The sequence below is a fragment of the Coenobita brevimanus genome, chromosome 99, assembly GCF_032717465.1.
Source record: "Coenobita brevimanus isolate Jiangsu-jjx chromosome 99, ASM3271746v2, whole genome shotgun sequence".
NCBI lineage: Eukaryota > Metazoa > Arthropoda > Malacostraca > Decapoda > Coenobitidae > Coenobita > Coenobita brevimanus.
Window position 1 is genome coordinate 19,708,025 of NC_137052.1, and position 12,631 is coordinate 19,720,655.

Sequence of the window (12,631 nt, forward strand, 5' to 3'; positions counted from 1 at the left end):
ACTCCTCACAGGACAACACAGGATTAGATGATGTATATATGTATGTATAGAGTGAAATCCATCTACCAGAAGCTAAAGACCATTGTCTTCCAAGGGAAAAGAGCCCACTTCGTGTGGGCACCTTCCCACTGCGGGATTCACGGCAACAAGCAGGCCGACTGACTGGCAGCTGATGGAGTACCCACGAAAGGGTAACCTACAGACTTCCGTGCCCCTTATCACATCTAAAGACAATGATAAGAAACAATGAAAAGAAGAAATATATTGATTCATATGAAAGAAGGAAAACTACCATTCCATCAATCCAGAGATAACCTGACAAACAGGACTCCTCCAGACTATATCATGCAGGGAATGCACACACGAGACCTACAGACCTCATACTCCAGACTCTGTCTAAAGTACAGATATCTGTGGAAAAAGATAGACCAAACAGTGATATCCATGATCAGCCACAAATTAATGGTGTGATAAAATCCAAAAGCTAAAAACCCATCAGTACAAGGTGTAAATTGTACCAGGGTGAGAACAGTCACACACTTAGGCATTATATCCAGTGCTGCCCGTATGTTGAAAAACACAGATGTGGAAATAAGAGAGACTTTCAAACACTGACTGTGCACTTCCTGAAACCTGATGTGTTCAAAGAGATAAAAGCAGAACTCCCATTATTCCCCACCTCCAGATAGGTCCAATACACCAAAATATATTTCTTAACCCACTGTATAATCCACTGTATGTGTTATATAATTAGTCACTTTTATCATTATCACTTGTTACACTGCTATATAATTATCTGCCATTGTTTTTGTCTTTGTATTATACTTCTAAGAGATCTGCTCAGCATGTAGCATGCTGAACAGCACAAGTATTAGATAGCACAGGCAGGCAACTTTATTGCACTAATAGAATAGATAGGGCCCTTTCGCCACAGTGACCTCATGGGGCAGTCTGGGATGCTCCTACTATTCCATGTGTTATTTAGTATCTCATACTGTCCAATATATACTGTATTAATCCTTCAGCTTGTGGGACTAATTGTCAGTATCTTCACTACAAGTCCATTACTGTATGTTTATGTACTGTTTTCCCATAAGTAGCAACAATAGAAAGAGTGAACTGAACTGAATTACTTTGTTAAGTACTGTACATCAGTAGAAGTAGGGAAATTGTCTCAGTGAGGTTACTGACAGATGGTGGTGATGATGGAGGCAGTGGCAGTGGCATACAGAGCACTGGGACCTCATCTCCAACCAACAGCAAGAAAGATGGGCAGCATATGTCTATATTAATTTTGATGCAAAGTTGTGCTATTTTGGCTGATACAATTTTATTATTAATGTTTTTTCCGCCTTATGAGCTATTATGCATCACATCAAAGAGATTTTGTTCTTCAAAATATGGTACTAAATTATCCTGTTTTTTACATCCTGGAGAACACACAGACTAAAATATGCTTGCATACTCCATGGGTTTTGGAACCACAAGCAGGAATTACTCTTTCTATATGCAAATACCTGTACCTCCCACTGTGTTCATTTCTTACTCCAATGGAATGTTGTTATACGGCAGAGAATAAATATCCACAATCTCCTAGATACAGACAGAACAAAACTGTACCTAATTCTGATTCCATCATTCATTCATACAGACTCATCTGGCAGGCGACAACCACAAAATAAATAATTTAAATATAACAGCATCTCCTTCACTCTCCATTGAACAACTTAAGCTTCTTAAAGTGTCTGGCAATCTCCTCCTTGGGATAGGGCTTGGTGACGAGGCAGGTGGGGAAGTCCTCTGGCTGTTCTATCCATAACTTGTGATCCACAGATGCTTCCTGAAGCTTCTCAGACAAGTTGCGGATCTTTGCTTCACTTTCAATTCCCAGAACAACCTTGAAAATGAAAAAAATATTTTATGATTCCACTTCATTCTTTAAATCAACTCAAGTAAACAATGCCATGATTTCTCTAGAGGGATCCCCACACTAAGGTTGGCCATAGCACTGATGAGGTTTTATCTGAACTGAAGTTAAACCAAGTGTAAGAACAGCAAACACTAAACTGGAATAATTATCTCCAAACACTGGAGCACAAAACAAACACCAGTAAACTCTACAAAATACTAAACAGCATCACACTTTCCAACAGCAAAACTACACATTCACATGCTGCCATCACAACAACAGACATCATACCTTCAAACAAACAACAAGCAAACACTCTCATCAATCACTTTTCTCAAGTCAGCCATCTAAACCTCCATCTCGAAGACCGACGTATCATCTGACATAAGAGACATTTCCACACAGACCCAGACTACGCACCTTTCACTTACAACCAGACGAAGCACATCATTAACAACCTCAAGCACTCATCTGCCTGTGGACCAGACAACATAAGCAACATTCACCTTAAACACCTTGGACCACAAGGCATACAAGCACTCACCAACATATCAAACTACAGCTACTCACACAACATAATACCTAACATCTGGAAGCATGGCATTATCATCACTATCCCTAAACCCAACAAAGACCCCACGTTACCTTCCTCACACCGCCCCATCACATTCCTCTGCACCCCCTCTAAAGTCCCTGAACGACTGGTACTACAACTAGTCACACCTCACATTCCCCTAGCCCAGTCACAACATGGCTTTAGGCCACTACACTCCACAAACACCCTTCTTACAGACCTTAAACAGAGAGTTTTCAATGGCATTCAGCTAGGCCACAACACAGAACACTCCTAGTCACACTAGACATCAGCAAAGCTTTTGATGCCATCCCCCACCACAACCTCACAAACAAAATACTTAACACAAACATGCATAATAACAAAAAAAGATGGTTGGCAAACTACTTAACAGACAGATGTGTACACATAACATTTGCTGGTCGGTCTTCTAACATCAGAAACTTCACAAATAGCATCCCCCAAGGATCCATTTTGTCCCCTACACTCTTTAACCTATACATGCACGACATACCCACACCCCACACACCACAGATACACATAGTTTCCTATGCAGATGATATAACACTTACATGTAAGCACCAACGCGCAAACAGCTGCACACATCCTCCAACCTTACCTCGACACACAAAACGAATGGCTCACCACAAACAGGCTCAAAATAGCCCCAGCCAAATCTACAGTGACCCTTCTCACAAACTGGACAGCAGAACACAGCCACATCCCACAACTCAACATAAACAACTCTTCCCTACCACACACACACACACACAAAATCCTTGGTGTAGCATACAATATATCAATGTCATTTAAACAACACATCACAAACATTTTGTGAGGAGACGTGCATGATCAGGGATTTTTGGCACCCCATTTTAACGTGGCAGAGTCTGGATTGACTCTGTCAGATACGATTATGTGAAGCTATAGAATGTGGTGAATGTTTTTGGCGTATCCAATAGAGCCAGGATTCCGGGGGCTTGAATGATGAGTGAATGGAAGCGTGGCCCACTGGATTGAACAATTTTGGGCTGTCTGGACATTGTTACTCCTCACCCTGCCCTAGGGTGGGAAAGGAGGTCCAGATGATGATGATGATGATCACAAACATTACAAATAAAATAACACCAAGACTCAATGCCTTGAGGTCACTTGCCCATGCAACATTTGGACACAACAAAGAAACCACCACCACAATATACAAACAATACATACATTCAGTGTTGAATTATGCAAGCCCTGCCTGAGCTCCTAACCTCACCAAAACACACTACAACACTCTACAGACCATACAGAACAAGGCCCTAAAAATAGTCACAGGCTGCACAGCTACTACACCCACAGACCACCTACATCAAGAAACCAAAGTCCTCAAAGTCAAGGATCACCTAGACATGAGAGGCACCCAGATTCTTGCTGCAGCCTCCACAAATCCATAACATCCACTACATTACATGACAGCACATCTACCCACACCAAGGAACATCAAAACAACACCCAGCACATGATATCATACAGAAATACTGTCATCTCTCCCTCCTCATACCAGCTTCCAGAAGCATATCCTCACTCAAATCACTCTCTGCTCCATTCAGTCACTTTAAGACAACACACAGCTACATGCACAGCCTCCTGACATCCACCCTTCTGAATCCTATCTCCCTTGTGAGGACAGGGTTCACCTGGCAAGGCTGAGATCTGGGCACCATCCAGCCCTTTTAAGCTACCAGAAGAGGCTGGATGACTCCGTTGCTGATGCCTGTCCAGGATGTAACACAGCACCCCATACTATTAAGCACATTATGGAAGACTGCATTGCACACAATCACCTACGCCAACAACACAACATTCACTCTTTGAGAGTTCTGTAGGAAAGCCCAGTCTCGGCCATGGCCTTCCTAAGGGACTCGGGGCTATACAGCCAGACTGCCTAGGGAACAACTACTACTACATTCTACAAGTCCTTGACAATTATGTGGTTCATACGGCTGGCATTAAAATATCATATATGGTATACCAGTAATACTTCTTTACTAAATATCAAATCAGGACATACACAAAAATGAATGTGGCTGTTCTTTTCAAGGATAATGTAACTACTACTTTTTAAGGCATGAGTGTGTACTGAATAATACTCGGGCTTCACTCCTGACAACAAAACATTAATAGCTAACAACAACAACAACAACAATAATAATAATAATTATAATCATAATAATAATAATAATAATAATAATAATAATAAAAATAATAATAACAATCTGGTCTTTTGTTTCTCAAAAGTGCTAGTTCTTCCAACAGGGAATTCACTAGTGCTCAATGCCCATTACCCATAAATTAAACATATGTGCCTGTTCAAGTTCTTGTAATATACAGCATTACAGTGAAGTAAGCCCTCAGTTACTGAGCATAATTGGTGCCGAACATGGCATGTGATAACAGAATTATGTGATAACGAATACAGGTATACAGAATCTATGGGATTTATCCTAATCAATTCCTGGCAACCCAAGCTCAAACCCCAATATTTCCTTGTATGATTGTACTGTACTGTCTTTCACAGTCACATCACCACAGCATTTATAAGGTATATAAAGATCCAGTTTAAATAAGGCTGTGCAGTACCATATTGGACATACATTACAGTATGGTTATGTTGCTATTCCTAAACAGAAGTGTTCAGCGGCATCATCACTTGTGATCCTATTTATCTAACCTTCTTCATAATTTAATACTGAACTCCAATTGCTTATAAAGATGCAATAATTTTAGGAAAGAATAATAAAAGTACTACTGGCCCTCACACATTTCAAACATATTGTTACGTCCTCACCCCACACCGCCACAGGCTCCAACAGCAGTAGTTCAGAATACGAAGGACGTTGCCCAGTGAGCTGTTCTTCCTATGGTCAGCCTTCAGGTGTACAGTACACAAGATCAGTTGAGGCGTTGTAAATAAACACTGGCTTCTCAAAGTTCACTGTCTATTTTCCAAGTAATTCCACTTAATGCTTTCTAACTTCACTTCACTGTTCTCACAAGCACTGGAACTATACAAACTTTACTAACTGCTATTACACTTAATGCTTGACAACGCTTCACTGTTTTCACATGTACCAAAAATAATCTTCACTGACAGTAATTACACTTAATGCTTGCCAGCAACAATTCACAAACTTCACCTACAGCACTGAACTGAAAACAGGTTGAACTCCACTCAAACTGACCTGAAACCCGACTAAACTTGTAATAATCTCTACCCCATCCTATATAAGCTTGCATTACTCTTGAAACTTCTAGTCCACTCTCGACGGGCAACAGTTGCCAATGCAGAGACAACCAAAACATGCCAAAGCCGTCTTACATTACATAACACTCTAAATCATTTACCATATGAACTTAAATTACGTAATTTAACAAGCAATCACTTAAGTAAAACATTATTGAGAAAAAGAGCATAAAAATTAATGTACAACTTACGAAATAACCACGCTCACAAACAGCAGGCAAACTGGCAACTGACTTGTACCGAAACCACTGTAAACATCGGGGAAACATTGAGAGACATCTCGGCACCTAACTTGCAAATCTCGCTTCTTAACAATATGCTGCCATGGACTGTTGGCAGATACTGGTTCTATTGGAATGTTGGCAGACACTGGTTCTATTGGAATGTTGGCAAACATTGGTTCCCTTGACAATATTGCACATCACATGACATACAATCAAATAAGGACAGTAACAAGTATGTACACACAAATACTCATCTGATTACAGTAATGGATAAAGTAAGGTTAAAACAGAAACTGGTATTGTTGAATACAATATACAATCAGTTTCTGGCCAATTTTATGGTTATATAAATACAGTAATCCCACCACTCTCCGATGTTATAGAGCCAAAGGCATGTCCAGAATGTGGTCCTGTCCAGATAGTGGGCCCCAGCCTCCTGGACTTGTACTTATGGACAGTAACTCAGAAAAACACCTATACAACTCCCTCTGGACATGCATAGCACCTATTTAAGACCCAAATCACACCAATAAGGGACATAAAAGACTGAAATAAATGCAAAAGAACTAGAGAATGAGGTTTTAGAGATGAGTTTATACAATATTAAACATTCTGGGTACTTACAACAAGTCCCTGGCTCCTGGACTGGTACTTATGGACCCTAACCTAGTCTAACTCAGAAAAACACCTCCCTAATGCACATGCATAGCACCCAAGACCCTATTCACACCAGTAAGGGACATAAAAGAGTGAAATGAGGTTTTAGAGGTAAGTGTGGAAAATACAGTACAATATGAAACATTCTGGGTACTTACAACAAGTCCCTGGCCATCTTGATAAATAACCCGCCTCCTCTCAGACTCTGACAGTAAAAAGGAATACTTGAAGCACCTGCAGTACACTGTACACGAAGTCCTGCACTGAACTTAGTCATTTGCACGCAGAATTCCGTTCTCTTAACACTGCGCACTCTAGTCTTACTTGCCCTCCAGTGCACCTTAATGAAATAAGTGTCACACTCTGCACTTAAGTCTTTGCACTCATAAATCCACTTTCTTAATATTACACACTCTAGACTAATTTGTGCTCCACTGAACGTAAATAAAATCAGTGTTGCACTCTGCACTTCACTCTTTGCACTCACAATTCTAATTTCTTAACATTATCCACTGTTTCGTCACTGCACAACACTGCAAATTCCAGTGAGGTCTAGTGAAGAGTTCTTGCCATTTAATCACTGTCAGAGTCTGAGAGTAGCTGATGCAGGTGGCCTAGGAGTGCGTCTCTGGGTCGTGGTGATGGACTACCCACTGCAGACGACTCTGAAGACAGGTGCCATCATCACATACACGAAGAAGAGGTAGGAGAGCAGCAGCAGAGCCTGCAGCAGGTAGGGCACCACCACAAAAGCAAGCATGTGGGCAGCAATGATCATGAGCGTGCACTCACAACCAGAGATGGGCCGTAACTGGGGAGGATGCAGGGGCGCTCTAGCAGACGGCGGTGGAACTATGCACCAAAACACAGCTGGTCCATGCTGCATGCACCGAGTTCAAATTACGGGGGGGGAAAAAGTCGGAATTTTTTCGATTTTTTTTGCAATTTTTGGCCCATTTTGGGTATATTGGATCCTGGGACCAAAACATCCGGTAAGTGGGGATGTCCGGAAAGTGGGCGTCTGGATAGTACGGGGATTACTGTACTGTTATACCAAATTTCATGACAGACCCCTAAACTGAATACATTTAACACTGTAGAGTAGGTTACCTGTACAAACACACAAAACTTTTAATATATCCATCTGACTTATAAAGTTACTGTAATACTGTATTACAATAACCCTTACTCTGAGGAGTATGCAATCTTACAAACCCATCCCTTTTCCTTTGAAATTTAGGCCTGTTATAAGTTTGCCACACTCAATAAAAAACAACTAAACCATTCTGCTGCTACATTTAGTCATTCCAGACCATAACGAAGAGCATATTCACCTGCCCTCAATGGCCACACACAAATGTGATTACAGTAAGGGAACTATCTTCACTGGCAATCATAATACAAAGAGTTATCTGAATTCAACTATGTCTGTAAAATGCAATGAAACTGCAACTAAAGTTTCATAAAACCTAGAAATACTAGCATCTGTAGTAGGAATGCCACACTGCAATTTTGACCATTCTCTTGTAACATACCTCCTGTACAGACACCATGCCATCACTGAAGCTTCTGCAACATGTCATTTCTACATGTCCAGTTTAAAAGCTATTTCTTTTTGCACCTAAACTGATAAGTTTGTCCTTCTTTGGCCTTGCCTAACTGAGCTTACTGTTATTAACCTGTATCCAGTATGAGGGAAAATCTTCTGTGCATCCAGTATGCAAAAAGCAATGACTATTTTCTTGTTTTCTATAATGCCAAATAACAAAGGAGGAGGAGATGAAGTGCATATATAAAATTTGAGGTCAATACCAATATGTGCCACAGTTAAGCAGCTGTGGCATTTTCAAGTTCTGTATGTTGTGGGACTGGGGAGGAGGAGGATGTCATGAGGGTGGTGGATGGTGCAGGGAGGGATGAGGAAGGTGCGGGTGGAGATAGCAGTAGGATGGAGAGGGCATGAAGGTCTTTGGAAGTGGCGAGAGGAGGTTGGTGGGTAGGGGGTAGCCACAGCTATCAGTCACAACTGCCTCGATGCAGCTTAGGCTGTCAATCACAATTTACAGGTTGTCTTTTTTATGCAACTGGTGCTGCACACTGTGGAACATTTGCTTATCAGCTTTACAGGTAGCAATGGAACTTTAATACACAATTTTTCTGTAACAGGCGTGGACTTAAGGCAAAATAAAACAGGCAGATAAAGTAGTGATGGACTGTTGTGGTACTGATGTGGATGTGCTGGAAAACATCATGAAAAGTAGCTGCCCTGAGATGGTTTGGCCATGTGGAAAGAATGGAGAATCACAGACTGACTAGAAATGTGTATGTGGGTGAGGTGGAGGAGGGGGTAAGGGAAGGGGTAATTAGGGAGAAGATTGGAGGGATGGGGTGGAAAGGTATATGGCCAAAGACAGGATGACACAGAAGCAATTAATTTGTAACCACCCTTTCCAAGACTGAGGATGCTGACTACTGATACATAGATACAGATGATGAGGACTGCCAGTATCATGCTTTTTATTTTTTCTCCCCAAGAGGCAAGTACCTTGTGCATGTTGTCCAAGTCAGCAAGGTAACGCTGAGTGTTGTCATCTTGGTGGTAGAGGTGAGTGACAGCAGTAGCAGCGTGACAGGCTTGAGCGATGACGGCACCTACAGGCCACCCTAAAGTGATCAGCAGGTCACTACGCACTACAATATATTGCACCAGACCTGCTACTGTTCCAGACATCTTGTTGGCTCCCATACGGTTTCCTCACTCACTCTCCATGGATGAGCTTCATTTGGCTGAAAGATGCAATATCAGTAGCTATGTAATTCATCTTAGGATGCACTGTTGAAGCAAAAGTGGCTTCTTACTGCATGAACAGCACACACGTTGGGAATATAGCACATTGCTCTGAAATTTTACCGCTTAATATACAGACCAAAATTAACTGATAAATTATACTTACCAGTGCTGACTAAAAATATATATGTATGCACCATTGTAGCTGGCTTGCACATGCCTTTTCGTGGGCACATTCAAGAGGAAACAATGCAGAGGCATAGATCTTCAGCCACTTTCACAAATATTAATTATGCATTTAAAGTCTACATTTTCATAAGAGCTGGAAGCTTTCTAGTACCTCTTTCTAAGTGATTTATACTACTTATTTCAGCTCAATATTCCCTTCCACAGGTACCAGTACTGTGATATATTTGTACTGAAATACTGCATAACTGACATCTATTCATCTATCTACTGCTACACCCCTTAAGCCTGTAAAGGGTGGCTACAAATTGTCTTCATGTATCACCTTATCCTCTACCATTAGGCTGCCTTCTCTTCAGCTCACACATCCCTCTCCCATAGACCTCCCCATTCCATCCCTCCATCTCATCCTTGGTCTCCCCCTCCCTCTGCTTTTCTATCTTTGTCTTTAGCTGATAGATCAGTTTTGTTAGTAATAATATTCCCTATACCAAACAGCCACGAAAGGACAAACAGGTCTGTTGCTGTTTGCTTTTCTTTGTACTCCCCTCCCCCACCACCTCACTCACATACACTCTCCTCATTAGTCCCTCACTCTACATCCTCTCCACATGGCCAAACCACCTCAATGTTTTTCTCCTAATGCTTTCTATCACATCCCCACCACAACACTCCTTCACATCCTCATTCGCCAGTCTGTTTCTCCATGTAACTCCACATGCTCTTCTCAAATACAGTAACTCACTCCCACTGCACTCATTTTTGTGTCCTTCTAACAAGGTCCAAGCCTCACTTCCATGCATCAGAGTTGGTATCACAATACAGTACTATCATGCAGTGATTTTCTTTCTTCCATGCTCACTCTCCTATTTCTTATCACTGGTTTCAAGGAACCATCAACCTTTCTTCCCTGCTGTGCCTTTTTATGCACTTCATCCTCTAAACTTCCATTTTTATTCAAGCAGCTACTTAAATGCAATAACAGTTTCCATTTCCTCACCATATACTTATGCACTATACCGGATAATATGCATCCCTGAATATAATTACTGGTGACAGGTGGTGGTGACATCATCCACTCACTGGAAGTAGTATGTCCTACATCTTTCTTCGCCTTTATCATTCATTTTCTGTCAGCCCTCTTCCCTTTCTATTTCTCTCATCTTTCCTGTCACTTTTTATTACTCTTATTTCTTTTTCAGGTGGCTTTACATTGAGTGACAAGCCTTATGATTTCCTGTATGCCAGGAAACCATTTACAGTGCTGGGTGGTAACCATATAACCAACTCATATGTGTTCCCTACATGTCAACAAGTGGGTTAGCAGAGGGTTAGTGCCCCTCTCCATATAACAACCAACTCAAAGACAGACAGCCACCCCTTACAGAATCAGGGCTTCTGGTAACAGACAGATAAAACTGACAGAATATAATTAATACTACTTGAGAAGATGATATTAGCAGTAATTACGGTAGGGGGAAACCTTAAGTGGTTGGAAACAAGTGTGTGGAGCAGCAAACTGATAACAGAGAAGAAAGGCAACGAGTGTCTGGGAGAGGTATATGAGGATACAGTAGCCTGGAGTAGCAGTTCTGTCATAGCCATCCCCTCCTGATTTTCAAGAATGAGAAAGGCATCAGAAATAACAATAATGATGATGACGGGAAGAAAATCTTTTTGTTAGAAAACAACCCTCATAAAGTGATTTTCAATTAGCATTTTTTTTGTAAGAATAAACTGCTGGAGAGCTCCTATAAGCAAACGGTGAAAATCTTATAATAGGAATTATCTTTCATAATTGTAAATTCATTTATGACACCCAGATTCTGTGGTACTGTTTACGTTACTAAAGAATGTATAATTCATTCATGAAACCAAAATTCTGTGAAAATACTGTTACTCAAGAGCACGAAGTTAGGTTGGGTGATGCTGGAAGTTACATCTTACAGAGAACATTGGGTCGATTCGGACACAAAACCCATTAGTGCCCAAATCATTCAAGTTAATTAGGTTTCATTAGATTTTTAATTTTGGTTAGGTAAACTGACTTTGGAGTCGAATCAACCTAAATGTCTGACATGGCAGGTAGCCACTTGCCATTGATTGCATTTATGACTGGTCGTTTTATACTTGATATCTTCCAAGTTATGCCTTTCTGTAACTTTTTAAGGATATCACAGTGATAATTATACAGTGTTGGGGGAAACAATTGTAAATTTTATGCATGGGAGCTCTCCTGCAGTTTCAACTTTGGTGACAATTCCTTTACGGTGTTAAGTGGGGAATTTCTCTGTAAGTCATCTACGGATCCTTGACAAAGGTACTAGCATGTGAGCATACACAAAAACAGAGTTTTCAGTAAACTTAAATTCTGTAATGGGAAAAACATGACTACCAGTAATTTTGTCAACTAACTTAACTTACAACACCAACTAATTTCAATACTGTATTAATACACCGTAAAAAATTCCTATAATCAAAGATCGTACAATATCTGCTGTAACCATGACAGAATAACAAGTATAAGAATAAATATTAATACAGTATTCGCTACTAAAATCACAATAAAAAATATAATTATCAGTGATACCAGCCTCACTCCGCTAATAAAATCCAAGAAATTTTCTGATTCTGCGGCTACGTATGACAAAGCTAATCTAACAAAAGAAGAGATATATTACCTAACCTATTCTTCTGCTAATAATGACATACCGCAATGTGATCGTCCACATGTGAAGTGCATGTTCGTCTGCACAGAGACAGGTATACCAACAATCCGTGATCTGTTCGGTTGTTCCATTACTTTTGTATGGACCAAGCAACTTATAATACTGATCTATGGTGTTGTAAATATAAATCAATATTTTGTTTCTCTCAATATTTATTTTCTTCCTTTATGTACTGGTATTGATATATTGTACACAAATCTGGGATGGTTGGCACGTCTGAGTACCAGCTGACGGGTCACCAAGGTCGTCAACATCGTCAGCTTCGCACACAACTC

The 12,631-nt window shown here is 40.7% G+C and overlaps 1 protein-coding gene across 1 annotated transcript; it reads right to left on the minus strand.

Annotated features, from left to right (window-relative positions):
* Positions 1 to 2: 2 nt before the first annotated feature.
* On the minus strand, positions 3 to 12,378 carry LOC145414432 (putative peptidyl-tRNA hydrolase PTRHD1). Its single transcript, XM_080283985.1, has 3 exons — positions 12,340 to 12,378; positions 9,199 to 9,440; positions 3 to 1,897 (listed from the first exon to the last, which is right to left on the minus strand). Exons 2-3 carry the CDS (start codon positions 9,397 to 9,399, stop codon positions 1,709 to 1,711), a joined length of 390 nt encoding a protein of 129 aa, XP_080140111.1. The 5' UTR covers positions 9,400 to 9,440; positions 12,340 to 12,378; the 3' UTR covers positions 3 to 1,708.
* Positions 12,379 to 12,631: the final 253 nt, after the last annotated feature.

Bases quoted from the DNA above. Each gene is read 5' to 3' on its own strand.
- LOC145414432 (XM_080283985.1), bottom strand. From the start codon at position 9,399: ATGGGAGCCAACAAGATGTCTGGAACAGTAGCAGGTCTGGTGCAATAT. The intron at 1,898-9,198 runs GTACTTGCCTCT...TTCATTTTCAAG, and splicing joins ACTTGGACAACATGCACAAG to GTTGTTCTGGGAATTGAAAG.